At 34.8% G+C, this 21,172-nt stretch overlaps 1 protein-coding gene across 1 annotated transcript in view; it reads right to left on the minus strand.

Annotated features, from left to right (window-relative positions):
- Positions 1 to 13,025: 13,025 nt before the first annotated feature.
- Positions 13,026 to 21,172, minus strand: part of LOC131026870 (hexokinase-2) — a 69,904-nt gene continuing 61,757 nt past the window's right edge. The window contains exons 8-9 of the mRNA XM_057956877.1: positions 14,107 to 14,188; positions 13,026 to 13,956 (exon numbers count right to left, since the gene is read on the minus strand). Coding sequence (XP_057812860.1) covers positions 13,615 to 13,956; positions 14,107 to 14,188 — 424 coding nt within the window. The 3' untranslated portion in view covers positions 13,026 to 13,614. The remainder of the gene's footprint in view (positions 13,957 to 14,106; positions 14,189 to 21,172) is intronic.

The following is a 21,172-nucleotide window of genomic DNA, read 5'->3' on the forward strand; positions in this document are numbered from 1 at the left end:
GATCGAGTGACATGCACTCATTTATGAGTTCAAATTCAAGTTCACTGGTAATTTATATGAGACAGATGGTATGTTTTTGCTCTTCATGCATGTATTGTTTGTGGGAAGAATGTGAATCACAAGAGTGGGTTGACAAATGGTCTTGTAGACCGTTGGTTCCCATTGATTCATATCAAATTCCCAAAGCACTACAATTGAGCCAGATGGAGACATCAGTGGATTTTGACCATGTATCCGACCTAGTGGATTCAGGTGATTTTTTGAGTTAATTTTTTTGCAAGTATTCCTTTTGGTTCATTTTGTTGTACATCATACTTTATTTTTGGCATCAATTAACACTTTATAAAATGCAGGTCATGTGTATGCAGTTGTTGCAGAAGAGAACAATGAAGAAAGAACATATTACTATTTGTGTTGTTGTGTTGAGCCAAAAAGAAAATTGACAACCACTATCATTGACGGAGAGGGTATTGAGTACCCAATAGGGTCTATTGTCGTGACAGGAACATGGCTTTGGAGATACCCTATCAAGAATTATGATGTTTGGTTGTTCGAGGACTTTGAAACACACAGACATATTCTTCATTTCTCTAACCTTGTTGTTGCAACAAATATTCATTTGATGAAGTATCGTGGTAGACCTCATAACAAGATTTTATGGAAAGTTCGTGAATCTAACCATGAGGCAATACCTGACACAATACGGGTTAGAGTCAATCCTGAAGGCTCACTTGATTAATTCTACGGTTCAGAGTAGAATGATTTTGAGAATTTTGTATAAATCATCGACAAATTATTCTATATTCATTTTTTGTATATATAAATGCCCATGAGCTGATTTTTACATGTTTAGGGGCATAATTTTATATATTTAAATGGCAATGATCTGATTTGTACATATGTACATGCCAAATTTTGTATATTAAAATGGCAATGAGCTGAATCGCACATATTGTAATGCCAAATTTTGTATAAAATCCCATGAGATGATTTGTAAGATATTTTTTTGTATAATCAAATAGCCAAGAGCTGATTTGACCATATTTAGAGGCAAATTTTTTAATAATATGTGACAATGTTTTGTGACTATTTTGTGTGTCAATGTTTTGTGACTATGTTTTGAGTATATGTGATGTGTCCCTGGTCAATCATGAGCATTCTTAATTCTTGTATAACCATGGAGAATTATTTGAGTCATTATCAGGTCATATGGGTCATAGATTGAGACTAGATACAATTTGAGCAAAAATTGTCATTGTTGTCAAAAACATTGTCAAGCAACTTCTACATTGCGTCGGTAGGGTATGACTCTCGACGTTCCAGTGCTTTGGGATGCATGTCAGGGCCATGCCTAGCGTAAACCTACCTACCTAGATGTGCTCACAACGTCGGTTTGTGCACGCGATGAACCGAATCAATTCTAGCCAATCATGCAACTTTGCATTGCATGCAACTGATGGTTTTTGCTGCAGACGAAAAAATGCTACCAATTGAAAATGGCTCCGAGTTGTCAAAAATCGAGATAGGACATTGTAGAGGAGCCTCACGTGACCCCACAAGTTCAAACGGATCGACCATATGTGTCCTGGATTGGAACAAACAGTCCGTCAAATTTTGATAGTTTTTTGGACTCATGGCACTTGAGAGATCGCCCCGGTATGGTATGACTCTCGACGTTCCGACGCTTTGGGATGTATGACAGGGGCATGCCTAGCATAAACCTGCCCACCCAGATGCGCTCATGATGTCGGTTTGTGCACACGATGAACCAAATCAGTTCTAGCCAATCTTGCAACTTTGCATTGCATGCAACTGACGGTTTTTGCAGTAGGCGAAAAAATGCTACCAATTGAAAATGGCTCCAAGTCGTCAAAAACCAAGATAGGCTATTGTAGAGGATCCTCACGTGACTCCATGGGTTCAAACGGACCGACCATATGTGTCCTGGATTTGAAGGAACAGTCCGTCAAATTTTGACAATTTTTTGGACTCAGGGCACTTGAGAGATCGCACGGGTACGGTATGACTCTCGATGTTCTAGCACTTTGGGATGCACGACAGGGGCATGCCTAGTGTAAACCTACCCACTCGGACGCGCTCGCGACGTCGGTTTATGCACACGACGAGCAGAATCAATTATAGCCAATCCTGCAACTTTGCATTGCATGCAACTGACAGTTTTTGCAGCAGGCGAAAAATGCTACCAATTGAAAATGGCTCCGATTCATCAAAAACCAAGATAGGCCATTGTAGAGGAGCCTCACGCAACCCACAAGTTCAAACGGATCGACCATATGTGTCATGTATTTGAAGAAACAGTCCGTCAAATTTTGACATTTTTTTGGACTCAGGGCACTTGAGAGATCGCACCGGTATGGTATGACTCTCAACATTCTGGCACTTTGGGATGCATGAGAGGATAATTCCAAGCGTAAACCTTCCCACCTAGATGCGCTGGTGACGTCGGTTTGTGCACACGACGAACCAAATCAATTCTAGCCAATCCTGCAACTTTGCATTGTATGCAACTGACAGTTTTTGCAGCAGCTGAAAAAATACTACCAATTGAAAACGGCTTTGATTCATCAAAACTAAAATAGGCCATTGTAGAGGAGCCTCATGCGACCCCACGGGTTCAAACGGATCGATCATATGTGTCCTGGATTGGAAGAAATAGTCCGTCAAAGTTTGACAATTTTTTGGACTCAGGGCACTTGAGAGATCGCACCGATAGGGTATGACTCTCGACGTTTCGGTGCTTTGGGATGCATGAGAAGAGCATGCCTAGCGTAAAACTTCCCACCCAGATGCTCTTGTAACGTTGGTTTGTGCACACGACAACCAAAATTTGACCATTGCGAGCATGAGGGTGCTCTCGCACCAAACACATATTGTTGTTTATATTAATATTATTGATTACATAGGCAAATATTCATTTAAATTTATAAAAAGGCAACCACCAAATACATCGAATACACAATAATGAACTAAATACAAGGAGTTTTGTAGGGTTAATTCAACATTTTAGAAATTTTATCAAATCATATTCCACGATTGCAATGTTTTATATCATAATTTTTTGTTGTTTATATTCATATTGTTGATTACATAGGCAAATGATCAATTAACTTTATAAAAGGACAACCACAAAATACAACGAATAAAAATAATGAACTCACTACACATTTATTGGATCGAATATCAACATTTATATATATCAAAAAAAGGCATGTCTGCCAAGTCAATACAAGTATTACAAAAATGTGGCATATGCCATGTCCAAATCGATATACAATAAAAATATAGAATATATCTACATGTATTGGTCATTCTATGACCAAAACTAACACTATATGATCCTAAACTTGTGGTGGATCATCAAAATCAAGCCTCTTCGATGCAGTACGTAGCTCTGTAGATGGTTGCAAAACCATAATTCAAAAGCCAAGTTAGAATTCTTTTGTAGAAAATGGTTCACAATTAACAACATAACTATGCATTTAATTATAATTCCTTTGCAATTGAAATGTAGATTACCTCATCGGCTGATCTAGGAGCTAATGTCTTCGCTCTCCTCTCCTTGTCACTCTTAGGAGTTTTCTTGAAGACATACTGAAATGGATCCACGTTATGGCTGTACTGCGAAGGGGTCTATTGTAGATTAAATGTACAATTAATACAATGTACTAACATAAATATATCAAAAACACTTAAAAGCTATAATATATAGAACAATGACATACCTGTGCCTGAGATGCTTCTCCAATGGACTGGGGATGGCTCACCATCGATGGAGAAACTGTCGCTATTACCTATACAAAAAATGTTCAAAGATTAAATACAATTAATATAATGATAAGTATTGTAGGTTAAAAACAATTAATTTTACATATCAAACAAAAGTTTACCGGATCCTGAGATGCTTCTCCAGTGCATGGAGGAGGGTTCGCCATTGATGAAATAGGTATGGATATTTCTTGTATGAAAAAAGTATAAGATTATAATATATCACAAGTTCACATGTACACGTGCATATAATCATGAAATCGAGAAAATAAAGTAGAGATACATACCTTCACCCTCTCTTGATCCACGGGTGAATCAGGTGCATTCAACAATCCACATAGCTCAATGGCCATTGTACATGTAAAATAGACAAAAAACACTAATCAATCTACAAACCCCAACTAATACTTGATTTCAACATTTTCAAACAATTGTACAACTAAAAATGTGTTCAATTACCTTCTTCCCACATTTTGGCGTCTTCGAGGAATTCTTTTCCTTAGGACGAGCCCTAGACGCAGAGGGGGTACCCTAAAAAAACAAAATTAACATGAGATAAGAGTACAGATAATAAATTAAACATAATTTTAAAAATCTAAAATAAAATGACTTGCATATTCCATCAAAACAATACATAAAAAGGGTTGTACAAAATATGATACCGTATAGCCTTGTAGGCCAAAATCGATCGCTGAGAGCGTGATGTCATCAAACTGGGACATTTGGTCCCCTGTCAACACCTACAAACCAAAAATTGGACCAAGCATTAAAGATAGTTAGTATATCTTGTATTTTTTTGAATTCAAAGTGTACTATTCTATTTTAACATGTTACAAAATTTATACCTCAGGCATTGAAGTTGCAGCTGTAGTAACTGGGGGAGGAGTATGGGATACCGCTGCTACATTATGAAATGCATATTATTTGTCTCAATTTAAATCGATGTATAAATGAAAATGCATTTATGTAATTACAAATTTAAAGTGATTGATAAATAAAATGCTATGAATTCAAATCAACACACCTGTGTCTATCGCTCATGGGCAAACACCATGTCCATCAACTCATCTGTCAACGTGAAATCCTCAGTCGTGCGGACCTGACATCTACTCCCGCAAATCATGCACAGATGAGATGAGGATCCATCTACACCGGCTGCATCATCTATCCCTGAGCAACTGACACACATATGTTGAATGGGCTCTCTATCGCCACCTAGAGCAACTAATGGCTCACCATCCAAAACAATAGGGTGTGCTAACGACGTCCCATGCTGGATGATGGAACCAATCAATGTTGTGGCCGCCTGAAGAGTCTGTAGCTCCACCAACTCTTTCAGCTCTACTAGGATAGCCTTATGTACCTTGGGTTTGGGTGCTAGGGGGCGACGACTATGTGGGTAATCGCCTACGGGCTCCAAGTCTATCTTGGGCAGAGCCACCACCTCTACCATGGAACTCTCTCATGTCAAAATAGTTTGGGCGCAGATTGAGCATAAACTCACAATATACTTTTCTCAAAAAATATAATGGCACCTCATAATTATTACAAGGTGGATCATCAAAGACCATCCACCACCTCTGCCAAAAAAGATTCTTCATCTGCACATTGGTACACCAATGTATGGGAAACCTCTTTGCATTAAGAGGTAATGACTGACCAGTTTTGGGATCAACGAAAAGGGCACATATTTGTTGTTTACTAATATTTTTGTTTTTTACTCCCTCGTATGATAGCCAATCGACGTAGAATTGATGACACATATCCCTAAAGCTTCCCCATTTGGTAATTTGTGTGGAAACAGCTATGGCACCACTAGCTAATGCTTCTAGGTTAGTGGCGAGGGATTGATGATGCTCAAGTTCGGATGTTTTCAATTTAACAATCAGTCTATTGATTTTAGACATATTTTGCCCTAACTGATTAATTAATTGCTCCTTTGTTTTAGGTGTGCGGTCAAAAGGAGAAATTGGGGGTGTATCTTGTGGGTTTTCAAGAGGTGCATTTGGTTGTTCTTGTGGGTTTTCAGGAGGTGCATTTGGTTGTTCTTGTTGTGGATTAGAAGAATCTGGTTTTTGAAACAAAAAATGAAAAAACCTAATCAAAATTAATGAAATTAAATTCAAAATGTAAAACAAATTGAACAAACGGGAAAGAAAGACAAAAATAAACAAAAACTAACCTTGATCCATAGTGTCTGGAGGAGAAATCTAGCACCTCGTTCGCGGTTTAGGAGAGAAAATGAAGAAAAAACAAACTAAAAACGTGCTATTCACGAGAAAATAAGACCTAGTTTTTTTTATAAAAAAAATTGATAGGCACCGCATACGCAGTTCTTTTGGGATTATTAGCGCGTACGTGCTCATTTTCTTATAAGTAGCGCGTACGCACTCATTTTCCTAGAGGTAGCGCGTAGATGCTACCTTCTCTAGGCTCAGGAACAACAAACCTAAGCGCATACGCGGTCATTTCAAATTTTAGAACCACGTACGCGCTGCTTGTTTTTCCATGTTTTTTTTGGGTGGTGTCCACTTTTCTGGCCACCATCTTTGTGCACATACCCAACAATAGACTTTTGAAATGTCTACGCTTAGAAAGGAGATTTAGAACCCATGCCAAGAATAACACCCAAATTGACCCATGAACTAATGGTTATATAAAATAGATGCCAAGTGCCTAATTTATGATCATAATGATTATTTGACCTCCTAAATCATCATGTCAGAGTCAAGGTAATTGCCCATCTTGGCTTACACACCCAACAATGATTGTAGAGAGTCAATCACACAAAAAGAAAGAACATAACGATTATGAATGCCACCATACACATTCAATTGCCCAATGGCCACAAAGGACTTATTCCACCACAATCAAATCTCATTATTATCTCCCACTAGTACAAAATTGATAATCATTTGTAGCTTCCACTTCACAAATTTCATAAAACTGAAATATATTTGATTTTGCTTACAATCAACTAGGCTAGGTATCTTACTATCAAACCTAATATCAGTTATGAAGCATGAAGAAAGTTGAAATGTGCAACGCATAAACTTTGCCTCCTCGTTTGTGTATAAGATTTAAAGCAATTCTGAATAATATATTTACCATTTCGAGGAAGAATAATAATGAAAAAATCTTTTAAATTTTGAGAATGAACGAGTTATTTTGTTTCTCCATAAATTAATAGAAACTCAAGTCATTGGATTATATGAATAGAGAATTTAGATCACTTAAATTATTGTTAAATATTATTATTATATTTTATAATTTTAATAATTTTACATTTAAAGTTAAAAATCAAATCAAATTGAATTGAATTAAAATTAGATTAATTATATATTTTTTAAGGGTTGTAAAATTTAAAATTATTTTAAAGTAAGAATATATTTTCAAAATGATATTATGCTTGATCCTTTTTATTATATAAAATAGTAGAAATATGATGTAGTGTATCTGAAGTTTAAAATATTAGCATAGACTTCCATTAGCTAAATTTGGTATTAGAAGTTCAATCATAGTGATTATTTGAAGTATGTTCAAATAGTTTGATTTTTTAAGTCAAAATAGAAATTATCTAAAATAGATATTATTATTTTTTAAAGACACATCATATTTTAACTTCTATATTAATATGTGAAATGCTTGTTAGGAGTTGTAAATTCAATTAAATAATTTAGGTTAAAATTACAATAGTATGTATATGTATATGTATATGTATATGTATATGTATATGTATATGTATATGTATATGTATATGTATGTGTATATGCATATGTATGTATGTATGTATGTATGTATGTATGTGTGTGTGTGTGTGTGTGTGTGTGTGTGTGTGAGAGAGAGAGAGAGAGAGAGAGAGAGAGAATCAAGAAAATAATGAAAATTTTAAAAATAGAATAGATGATTATTGTTCTATTAATATTTCTTGTGATTAATTTGAGTTCAATTTAAGAAAAATATTGTAAAAAGGATATAATTTTCTCTGTGTATTTGAAAGAATTTCTATTCTAGATAAGTTTCCTTTTTCAAATTGTTTTAAATGTATTTCTAAACTCCAAGATAACTTTTTGTTATTGTTTTTTTAAATATTATTCTTTTTTCAACAAGTAATAGTAGTTTATGGCCAAGTTATTATTTTTCTTAATATTAAGTCCATTTTAGAATATGAAAATATAGAAATGTTCTAAAGTCAAAGGAAGTTCTAGGTTTGTAGGTCACAAGTCAACTAGGCTTTAAATTTAGCTTCTTTTGGCCACTTTAGAAATACTTTATGATGATAGAACAATCTCTTAGAAGTGAGAGTTATGTTCAACACTATAACAATTGCCAAAATAAGTATAAGATATCCTATAATTGAGTAAAAGTTCATTTGTTGTGGGCCTACCAACTATAGGTTGATAAAAAAAAAACTTGTATATCAAAGAGTAAGAGGAAACATACAACATGGCTACCAAATAGTCATTCAAGACCCTTTCAAGAAGTAGCCACTTGCAAGGCCATCCTCTATTTAAATAAATATCATATTTATTTTTAATTCTCATCATCTTCAAAAGGATATGATAAAAGCCTCCTTTAACAAAAGCATTAAAGTGTGTGGACTTGTTAGAAAGAGTATTGCAAAATAAGACAAGAAGCAATGTTAATAGACTTATTCCACGTGTAGATAATGAGTTCTCTTTTAATCTCATAAGATCACCATACTAGCGAGAAATAATGAGTATGGCACTCTCATCCACCCTACTCCCATTGGCCCTAGAGATTTCATGCCCTAGTGTTGCCCTTGCACACTGTGCCCTCCTCTTGTCAGCTTAGGAGTTCTCATCATCTAGTTTGTGTGTTGTTATGCTTGGATTGGTGGCATCTTGTCACAAGCTAGTGTCTGTTGTGGATGTTGTCCCTCTATCTAATTTTCTTGCCCTTTACACTGGGGTCTCTCTTCTTCCTTTACCCCTTGTCCTTGGCTTGGCCTTTGTTGTTCCCCATGCCATTGTAATTAGTGTTCATCCTATCAGCCATCCCCCTCTAGTGGTCGGCTCTAGGGGATTGTTTCTTCTAGGATAGGGGTTGTGACGGCTTCTGTTCTTATGGCTATTAACAAGGTTGCTCAAAATTTTGACTAGGTTTTTAGGTCAGTTATTGATCCTCCTCCCCATAGGAAGTTCGATCCACTTTCTTGTGCCAAAAACTCCCCTATGGTGGTTTGTGGTTAGGATGTAGTGGAGAATGAAAATTTCTACCTTAGTAGGATTTTGGTCTACAAACTTTTTAGTCTATGGCCTTCTTTGTCGAATCTTCACATCTAGGTTGTGGGCTCTTGGCAACCCCTTGGGGTTGGTAAGATTTAACTTTACCCCTGTGCTAAAGGATTCTTCATTTCTTCCTTAACTTCTATGGAGGACAAGAATTCGATCATGGGGTAGTTTTGACCTTGGGGAGAGAATTCTCTCTCTTTAGCCTCTAAAACCTTCAACCCACTTAGTGTGCATCCAATGTGGGTGCGACTTTTGAATCTTCCACTCCAATTCTAGGAGGTGTCTTGTTATGAAGCTAATGGAAACTCTATTGGTTGGTTCTTGAAGGTTGATGAGTCCACTTCCTATATGGGCATTCTACCTTTGCTTGTTTTTTTGTGGACATTGACCTTTCCATGCTTCTTCATAGAGATGTGGTTTTGATGGTTGGGGACAGGCCTTGGACTTAACCATGGATTATGAGGGCATCCCTTTCCAATGTCATTGTTGCTTTACTATTGGACATTTGGCTTTGAATTGCTCTCAGGGGCACCAGAAGGGCCTTGCTACTTGGTAGAAGAATGCTTTTGAAGATCATTTGGCTATTGACGACCTTGTTTATTCGAAGGATGACTCCTCTCAAGGCTCTAATGATTGTTTTTCTTATGGGGTGGCATTTTCATGTCTTGAGGACCTTGTGGTGATTCCTCCTTTTGTGTACCATCTCCCTCCTTTATTTGTTTTCACTCTGATCTAGTCTTCTTTGGTGTATGTTGGCTACCTTTTACCTTGTCTTCCTATTGTTCCCCTTAATTTGTTGTTTGTCCTCTTATGGGGTGTGGGCTCCTATTTCTTCCCCTCCTTGCGAGATTTTGGATGGTAGCATCACTTGGGTTGTTGTTTGTAGACAAAGGAGAGATCGTGTTTCCTCTTCTCTCCCTTTTTTCTCATGTTGAGAAAGAGATGTTATTAGTATAGGGACAAGACCCTTGTTTCTTGTTGATTCTTATCTTTGATCAAAAACTTTGTCTGACTGATTTAGGTTTTTAAATCTCACCACTCATGAGATTCATCCTTCTTGCCTTAATGGCTATTTTGGTAACAAGTTTGGGCCCCTCTTGATTTATCTATTCAAAATGATAAATAATGAGTGTACAAATAAAGCCTATAAAAGATACACAACCCCTAACTACGAAAAAGGTATGCATCATCATATTGGCCAAGGAAAAAAATGCATACTTTGTTAGAGTCCATTAGAAATTCATGGATAAAAAAAGAGACCATAATTTTTTATAGATTATAAGATTGTAAAAGCACATCTTTAATCGATATAGTTTGCCTTAAAAGGATAATTGCTTTTAGGATGGTTGTATGACTAAAGCAAAGGATGCAAAATTCATTGCCAACATCCTTAAGAGTTCCTTGAGACAATAAGGCCTTAAGACATTTTAAGTATAACAAAAAATACAAAAAATTATATTTGCATTTGCATGGCTCTTGGTCAAGGTGAGATACATGCCCATATTTTGAACACTGTTTATTGTTCACTTGTTCAATTTGATGATATAGAAGTTAACACATTAATTAAATAAATAAAATAATTCTAAAGTGAGCTTAATTCAAATGTTTGTAATTAATCATCTTATTTCATAAACCATCTTTTCTTTTCTTTTTTTTATCGATAATGGGCCGAAGCCGAAACGCTTTTGACTAGAGTTATGAACCAATGAGACCACATTTTTTGAGGGGCCTCATCCTCATATTTGTTTAGCAATAACACCCTTATATCTCCTTTGTGTCGTTCTCATGTCTTCCACACCCAAGCATCACCTTATCCCTCCATTGCATGTGTTGTAGTTGTTTCCACTGTAGACAACGTGGATTGCAACATCTACAACAGCGACTGGGGGCATTAATACCCCCCACATATCTAACCTCACGGGGATGCAATGGGTGGAGGTCAAGCCACCATCAACTCCATATAAGCGCCAGTCCACTTCACCTCTGCAGACACCTTGCATCATAGATGGGCAAGGTTCCAAGAAAACAAGAAGCTCTAACAAGCTCGAACCCTAAACCTCCCACAAAGGAAGCTCGCAACTTATCGCTGCGTCATGAGGTCATCCCCTATATCACAAACCATCTCTAAAAACTTCTTGAAATTAAAATTATTGAATACATTTTTCTAAAAAATTTATAATATTTTTATTATTTACTTTATTTTAAAAATAATAATTTATATTTGTAATTTTACTTTATCTACTTTATTTTTTATATTTAAAATTTTATAAACAAAATATATGTTTTAATTTCAGATTACATTTAATTTGTTTAAAAAATATAAAACATTATCACCTCACACAAAATTATCTTCAAACAAGTTGTGAAGGTGCTAATGACAATATGTGTCATGTGATCAATAAACTTTGAGGTGTATTAACTCAATCAAATTCAGAAGGGTTGAAAAGGTCAAAACAATTATTTTAAAGGGTCCACTTTTCATTGAATCCATCATGTATGTGCCCAATATATGACCAAGTTAGGTCTATTAGAGAAAATAATTGAAATAAAAGCAACACATAAACTAACATTTTTCTAGTATGTGAAAACAATAAAATTGAAAAGTGGAACAAAATGACCGCTCTACTCATTTTATTGTTTTGACTGACTAGTAAGTATTATAACAAGTAATTAGCGATGGATACAAGGTAACGTTGACTAGTTTCGTTTTTGATCCAGACAATTGACATAAGTTGTATAGGGAAGCTCATTCATGGTGTTGCATCCATAACCAAGGGTCTATTTACCTACAACACCTTGCCATCAAAATTTTATAGCACAATGTAGCTTTTATTCTTTCATTTGTAAATTCATATAAACAGGTACTTTTGTTTTGAAATTATCTTGAATCTCAAGAGGTTAAGAGTTCCTCTTTAACCGAGTTGAATGAACTACAGTAAATAGTTACTTATCTAGTGAATTAAGTGCAAACGACTATCAGCTAAAATAGGCAGAGGAAATGACATGGGTGTATAATTAACTTGCATCTCATCTCACACAAGCATGTCCAATGAATGTAAGGCAAGGAAGAAAGCTAACCGACATTAACTTTGAAATGCAATGTCAACGCTACCCGACATATGTTTTTGTTGCGTAGCTTTCTTTAAATTTGGTCAATACTGTGGCACGAAGTTGCCCCACAGAGCATTTACAGTGCAGCGACTAAAAGCGGCATTTGCACTGCTTGTAATTCTAATGAGCCAAATAATGTTTTGATGCTCTTGATGAAGAGCAATATATGATGATTTATACGGACTTTCCACATACTGTTACACATTTGAATCACTGTGTCTTGTACGTAATGTTGACTATATATATATACATATAATAGCTGTACCCAAGCCATTTAGAAACTAGGTTTTTTTAAATTTGGCAAAACGCTATATGGAACTGGACACTGAACCAGCAACTTCACCTGTAACCATTACAATAGTTAAACTTGCACCTGCTGCTTTTTCAAGATGAAGACAAAATGCAACCAGGAAAGGTACATGTGTGCTATAAGCATGTACCACATTTCCTAATAGCCAATGGCAGAACTCGTTAAGGAAATTTGTCATTGTTTTCCAACTTTCACTAAAAAGTACATTTAGTTCTTTTCTCCTTACATGTTTTATGAACGATACAACATCATTACTGATATTTTACCATTGCAAGATAGCGTCCATAATTAACCTTGTATAATCATAATCTCCTCAATTATCATATGGCAACTCAACATGACAAATAATTGCTTCAAAATCCATATGGCAACTCAATTTGCAAGCCCTTTATGCGCTAAATTAATTCTTTAATGAAAATGAGATTTACATAATTCTGATTCTCAAAATTTAGGTGTTCTGATGGCAGGAACGAGGGCATGCAACTAGAGATACACTAATAAACAAAATGAAAATTACAACTCCTCGAAAGGCAATGGTACAAAGAAGTTAACAAGAATACAGAGGAACGGAAAGCAGTTTGACTCCTTTGAAATATGTCCAAGGACAAGAGTTCAAAATTTCCTTCTCTGCACAATTTGGAACATAGAACATCTAGTTTTATTCAGCTCCAATGCTACCGATTCATTCACAACTTCATGCTACAGGTGATAATTCAACATTTATAGTCCCTATAAATAAGATGGAATCTAAAACTCTAGCAAAGATAAAATTCACATAAAAATGTCAGAGTCGAGCAAAGCAACTGTAAGATCAGCACAGCTGTAAACTTACTAGTAATTGCCTCATAAACTGAGCCAAAGTGATCCCTTGTTTTACTGACCATTATAAACCAAATTCAGGTTCGATTCCGTGCTCAAAATTTTCAATTTCTGCCTGAGAAACAATATTCCCAAGCAGACCTTTTATTTAGACTGTAAATTAAACTCTACAGTTGACCTCCAAAACAAACAAGCTAATTGGTGTCCACATGCCTGAGAGAGATCAAAATCAGTTGCTCCATATGACCGGATGATTTACCCTTACGGGGCTAAAGAATCAAAAAGTTGTGGTAATGTGCCGCAGTAGCAGAGAAATCTTACAAAGTACCTGCATCAAGATCTCTTTGAATACTGTGAGTTAGAGGCGGCAAGGAGAGTAGCTCCAATACCTGAACCATCTTTTGAATGTTCTATAACCACAGTTTCTGAGACCTCACTTCCAAGCAATTCTTTGACTGCAATTTGCATGTTTTGCCTGAAGAGAGGATAGTGCTCATACAGTCCTCCATCAATTGCCACAACAGTCTTATTTTTGCCTGTGGGTCCAATGACATCTCTCCCTAATTTCTTTAGTATTCCCACAATACCAGCTCCTGCCAAACGAGCAGCACGTACTGTTACAATGTTGCAAACTTCAACCACAAGTTTTCGTGTTTCCAGAGGAATGTTTGATATCTGAAAGAAAATGCATCAAACATAAGTACTAACCGAGGTATGTAAAGATTTTATAGCATTATTTGATTAAAAACAAATTCATATTTCAAGGAGAGGTTGAAAATGCTCTCCTAAATTTGTATACTGTTTGAATTTAATGGCTGGACTTACCCCAAACACATTCCTCAATGTGTTTTCAACTACTTCTAGATCAGAAGAGGCATCCTGGTGCATAGAAGATACATTTGGGGTCCTGATTGCTCCAAACAGAGAAAATAGGTATATCAGTATGCAGAACTAAAACTGCTCTCTTAGTAACATTGAGTTGTGTTGCTAGTAATCTGTAACCAGTTTAAGAGACAAAAGAAGATCTATAGGCTAATAGCATATTGGCATAAAATGTCCTATGCTTGAACAAAGCATTTGCAATAACCAGGGACATGTACGAGTGGTGTTCCAGACCTTCAGAGATATCTGAAGGCAGCATAAAATCATGAGATTGCCAATGTAGTCAATGCTTTATTAGGTAAAGTTGTGAAAAATCAATATTGTAGCACACAGCTAAGGAAAAGCTATTATATGCTAGAAAATGAAGAATGAAAATATAAACAGTTGCCATGCTTCAATCTATAATAGAATAGAAGCTTAAAATATATGACAGATGTCTGGTTAACATTACATTTGTATAAACAGTGAAAAACCAATGACTGCAACTTCACACAATACAGCAGATGTCATAATTGATTTAACTATTAAGCATAGCAAGCAGTTCTCTGAAAATTCTGTCAAGATATGACTTGCCCATTTTTAGAATTAACTATAGATACATTTAATAAGAGAAAATGTAGGTAATAAGAATTTTAATAACATAACTCTGCAGGCGAAGGACTCTAACATGTTTCCAATCAAATGATTCTGCAGGTCTACACTACTTCCCAAAACAGTTTCCTACTTTCTATACAAATGCTGTAAGCCTTTCTTAAAAAAGGACTGCAGAAAATGAGTTTGATTTGATGAGCAAAATCGGTGGCCTTTATTCCTTTGCACAAACTAAAGCTTGAAGAAGGATTTTCACAAAGCTCTTTTGTCATAATAGACAGAGATACACATTCGGGAAGCTTCAACAAGGAAAGATTAAGGGTGATGATGTGCAAGATGATTGAATAAAAGGTGTTATGATCAGCTCTCCTATTGTAGACTGTCCCAATTTAATTGCATATTAGCCAAATTGCAAAAAGAAACATAAGAAAAATTTCAGACAGAAGTCGCATACATGAAAAACCAGTTTTGTTATTGGCAAGTGTTGACTGATAGGACTGAAGCTAGATGATAAGAATTGGCACGTGTATTCAATTTCTTCAAATAGACAAGATTCCAAATTCAAAGTACCATGATTGGTCTTAAGGTTTTCAAAACTTCTTAAGAGGAGTTGCACTTGCCATGGTCAAAATGGAAGAGCTTCATTAAAATCATCATCAAGAGCCACATGTTAGATTGACTAATTTTAGTCTGAGCTATTTATAGCTCATACTAATTTTAGTCTTCATTGTTTTTCGAAATGGCTATTTTAGATTGGTTATTTTTAGACAAACTTCTAGAAGATCTATTTTAGTTTATATTCATCCTTAACATAAATCTATTAGAAGATTTCTTGATATAGGGTTTGGAATTTGTGAAAAAACTTGTCTAATAAGTTTGCTTTGTGTACAAGCAAACTACTCGTAGCATACAAGTTCTAGTTGGCTTTTTTATTATTCCTCATGCAAAACTTTGTAAATCTTTTGAAAAGGTATTTTTGGCGCTTAGATTTTCATGAATGGTAATTTTAAGCCTACTTTCTACTGAAATTATTGATCAATTTGCCTTGTGGTATCTCGTGTTTACTTAGGTGAATTAAATTGCTTTTAGTGAGTTTTGCAGGCTTTGTATTTTAGGTTCGCTCGAGGTTGGCAACTATTGGTTTGTACACAATTTCTTAGTTCAATTTGTCAAAGTATTCATGTCCTTGTGTTTATCTGATTTAATCATTGTGTATACTTACACCTTTTAGTTTTTGCTTTTCGTTGAAGGGTGTAAGGCTGTAAGCGTATGCTTATTGTTTACATCAGCATTAGTCAAAAACAGAAAACCTCTTGTATTGCGTGGAAGTGCTGATTTACCTTGTGTCCTTAGCCCTAAGAACAAAAAGATAGATTTGTTTTTAGTTTGTGTTTTCTGCACACTGAAGTCCCCACTAGTTCCAGATCTTATTAGTTGATTTTTTGAACAAGGAAAATATCATTTCCTTCGCTTTTGTAGGAGGGAGCTTCCCCTTTGAATTTGATGAGAGGTTTATCCTCACACACTGTTCCATTTTATATTGCATTGAAAGGTGCATATTAGAACACTAATTGATCAAAGAGCTAACCAATCCCAAACTTCTTATTTCAATTCAACATTTATTTATTCATGTTAGTGACTCAACTCGAGTATATTAGTCTAGGGTCTGATTTTTGTGTTAATTTTTATTTCTTTGGAAGATAAGGGTGTCTCAATATTTTTCTTCAAAATATCAGTAATATAAAATCCACTTAAATCTTTTCTAAACATTAATATTTCAAAAATTATCTCTATTATAAATGTTTTTTAAGCACATTCATATTTTTACTTCCCAACATTATATCAATCTATTTTCAACCACTTATTTCAATGTCTTCAACCGACATGTTACATATGTTTAACCACTTAGGAGGAAAGTTCATTAATGATGGGGATCAAATGACTACACATCCTCCATGAATAAGAACAATTTCCACTATATCTATGATGATCATAATCTGTACATGTTCCATATGTCATGAGTCAAGACCAACAATGTCTACCATGTTCTACAAGTGATGACTGGATCCCACAATGTCCCCTCTCCTTGAATTAAGAAAAAAAACTGTGTCCCTTTTCTTTTCTCTGCTTTGAAGCAATTCTGGACATAATGTCCTATTTTGGAACAATAGTAACATATCTTCGACTTCTGTGACACTTGCAAACAAACTATTAAAGAAAACAATTCCTCTACAAATTGATCCTTGATGTGATCACATTATGATTGGCATCAACATGAGCATGCTCATCAATAATAGTATTCGGAGGAACATAAGTATAAGCAATATTAAAATTATGAACACAATTAGAACTTATCCTCAAAAGCTCTGACCTAAGGTTTTCAAACTCTTTCCTAGATGGAACATCATGTTCAAAGCCAAACAACTTCAAACCTAATAATATCTCATTTGGGAATGCCTATCCATAAAACAAATGAAGGCTTGTCGAAATGAGAGTTAATATAATCCCAACAAACCCAATCTACCCTACAATAAAATCCATTCTTATCTTCCTCTATATAAGGAAACTTTCAGTTTAACAAGCAAAGACCACAATCCCTAGGTCTTCAAAATTGTCTCAAGAAATAATATCTATAACTATAATTTGTCACATCAACACATCTCTAGAACCATCTCCATAAGAGAAATTAAGACCACATAAAAAGATTACAAATGCTAGTAAAGAGTGTCTCACTGCAAACAGCTCAGAATTTCAAAACAATTTGAAAGCAAGCTAAAACAAAGTTTGCATGATCTAGCTAAACCCTCTAGAATAACAGGTCTGTATATGGCAGATGATGATCTAGTGGACATCAAATCTATAACACTCAAATTTTTTAATTCAAATACACAATTCAACAAATGGGGAAAGGACCAATTTTTTGTAAGTGGCAATATAAGATCTGCACTTACACTTTGCTCTTCATTGACTGTGAGTTGACTCCATTGCCCTTGATGACTACATTGATTGGAGTTTGGACTACCCCTATTGATGTGCAAAAATTATAATTTGATTCTATGTTGGGTGGCTTTCTCATCAATCAAAATAGGCATAAATATACAACATTTGGGCCAATGACAATGACAAACGTTGACCACTCAACCCAAAATACACAAATTTTGATATTTTGCCACTTAGACCATTGATTCCAACAAATGAATCATGTTCCATCATATTGTACACAATATGCCAAATTCATGTTGGCATCATTGTTGATTTGACACAATGACATAATGTGCACTATATGCCAACATTGCCAAAAAATACCAAGTGAGACAGGGAAAAGTCGAAATGGTGCGAGACAATTCCTTAACAACCAATATGTGACTAGCTAGACTAGCCCATGTGCCCATTAGCAAAATGTGGTTGTTGCATCTAGCTAAGCATGCAAACACTCAATACATTCCTATCACTCATCCACATGACTACCAACTTTCCGTATAGTTGCTACAAATCTACAACTTCCAGGGGTTTTTTGGAGGCTAAAATGGTAGAGATTTTTCATGAACAAAAAATGGTCTCCCAATGATTTTTTGCAAGAATTGAAAAGAATAATCATATCTGAAAAATTATGTACCTATATGGAGGTTCATTGGAGACCCTACTTTTTTCTGTACAAACAAAATCTTGTGTTGAGAGCCTCGCAATTCAATTCCCTGCAACTAAGCTCCTATGTAAAATTCAGCAAGAATGCAGGGTACACAATCGCTAAAATTCCATTGCTCACAAAATGTGTTATATCTCCTCTTTTGTCTAAAAAATCACCCATTAACACTCCCTTTGTTGCAGCAAAGGACCATAGCCTAGGGAGTTTAAACCATACGCTCTGATGCCATGTGACATTATTAGCATAGGCCCATAATCAAACTTGTCCAATGCTATGCACAAATATCAATAAATCAAACAGACCCAAGAAGTTGTGTTTTCCACATTTGAACAACATTCACAACATCATGTATACCAGCTTATTATTACCAAGCTAAGAAAAAAGATTATTTGAAAAATGTTCTCACCAATTTAAAAAATGTTCTCACAATTTGCTACAAAATGGAATATGGTATACCAAATACATTTAATCTTATGATGTTGTTGATATCCAAATCTTTGTTTGTTTTAAATCCATTTGTATCTATCTTTCTCCTTTCATTGATGAGATTTAGAAGTCATGTGAAGAGTTATTAGAACCTCATAGGGAGAATGTGGTAGAGGTTCTCATAGTAGACCTCAAACAGAGGATACAACTTAATAGATCTATTGTAATTTGTATCCATGTTACAACACACGGAGATACTTATTCTGCAACATATTTTGTTGATAATAGACATGGAGATCATGAACTAAGGAACAATTAACTACAGTTTGACTATCAATTTGTAGAAGAGGATGCAAAAAAATCTCAACTACAAACTTCAAAGATTAAACATTTTTTTTAAATTCGCTAAGAAATCAGGAGTCACAATCAAAAACACAGTAACGAGTGTCAAACTAACATGGCACCATACATGCAAGAAGAACAAATTGGCAGTGTAATGTCCCCTTTCTCCAAGTGATCACCTAGAGGAGATTATTAGCCCATTTTATTCCCGTGGGCTGATTAAATTGATGCAAGGAAATAAATTATTTAATTAAATGTTAAAAGTCCTAAGTCCTTGGGATTATTTATATTTAATTAATTAGCAATTGGTCATACTTTATTTTAGAAAGTGACTTTATGATAATGTCAATGACAAATTATAAAGTAAAGTCACTTTTGGAGGGAAAAGTAAAAAAAAGAAAGAAAGAAAATAAAGTATTACTTTCAAAAAGGAAAAGCATTATAAAAGGAGGAAAAAGTGAAATGTGGATTCACTCTTGAGTTGTTAATTTCAAAGAAACTTTTCCTTCAGAGCTTGAGAGATTTAGCTTGCAAGTTCAGTAAACCCTAGGACGGAAACCCTAGAGGTTTTGGCTATTTGGACGGAAATCCAGATCAGCCCACTTGGTGAATTCATCTCAAGATTCGCAATTGCACATCATTGATCAGTTTTCATGGAGATTCGATGATCTATCTTGCAGATTTAAGAGGGTTTGTTATTTTATGTATGGAGGCATTCCGGGTATGTGTTACTTGATGGCATTAGGCATTTTCTGATTTGTAACAGCACAATGTGTTTGAAAACAGCAATACATTTCTATATCAAAAAATACCGTTGACTTATTTAGATTCTTTGTATTTCATTGATTGATTTTCTTGAAAATCTATATTGATCATTTTGCATGTTTGTAATATCCCTACATTAATAATACCATTATTACCATTTCTTTCCCCTTGCACTTAATATATGTATTAATGATTCAATAGGTTATAAATGAATTATTACTATTATTGTATATGAAATGATTATAACATTAGGTATTCATATCAATACTAATATTAATATTTATTAATCTTAATATTAACATTAATTAATCTTAATATTAACATTAATGTATGTGAACTAACAATATTAATAATATTACCATATCTACATTGAACTAAGAAATGATATTAAAATATTATCATTAAACACATATAAACCTTATATTAAGAAATAACATAGAAAAATAAAAAGACAGAAATATTAATAATGGTCATACACGAAACGGCACATTAGTATCTATTTTTAAGATGTGTTCTTTCCTAAAAGAAGTCACACCCATATTCAAAAAGGAAGGTGTGACTTTTCAAACACCGACGGGTATATTACGATGGGCAAATTTCCAACCAAGGGGAAAGAGGGAAAAGATAAGAGAAGAAGATCTCAGGACTGGGCACAAAGGGTGACAGGCTGGAGCGATCTTATTGGTGAGTATCCCTTCCTCAGTTGCTGATTGTATTCAACAGCAACTTAACTCAGCACTTTCATTAAATATGATTCTATTCTTTGTGAAGATTTTCTTATTAATAATATTAATAATGAAAACAAAGCAATAATAATGATAATAATAATATATATATGTATATATATAAGAACATTGGGAAGAACAATGGAAATCTGAGCAAATATATGTATATGTAAACAAATTAGAGATTTGTTCTGCACAGCAAATAAACAGAATTAAAGATTCACCAATCTAATAAATACAATGGATTAAAATACCTGAAATGTGACTATAGTAATTAACTATAACATTCTGAGATGAGACTGAAAAGTCAGTCCACGGAGTCTTGTAAATAGAATTTCTTAAAACTAATCTAATCTTCAAACTAATAACGTATTTCTCCACATCCCCAAGGGAGATGGGGGCTGCTAGGGAGGGGCGGAGTAATTCCATCTGATAGGATGCCCCAAGGGTGAAAGACTCCTCCTGAAATTTGGGCTGCATGCCCCAAGGGTGAATGGACTGAGTTCAGTAATCT

The sequence above is a fragment of the Cryptomeria japonica genome, chromosome 2, assembly GCF_030272615.1.
Source record: "Cryptomeria japonica chromosome 2, Sugi_1.0, whole genome shotgun sequence".
NCBI lineage: Eukaryota > Viridiplantae > Streptophyta > Pinopsida > Cupressales > Cupressaceae > Cryptomeria > Cryptomeria japonica.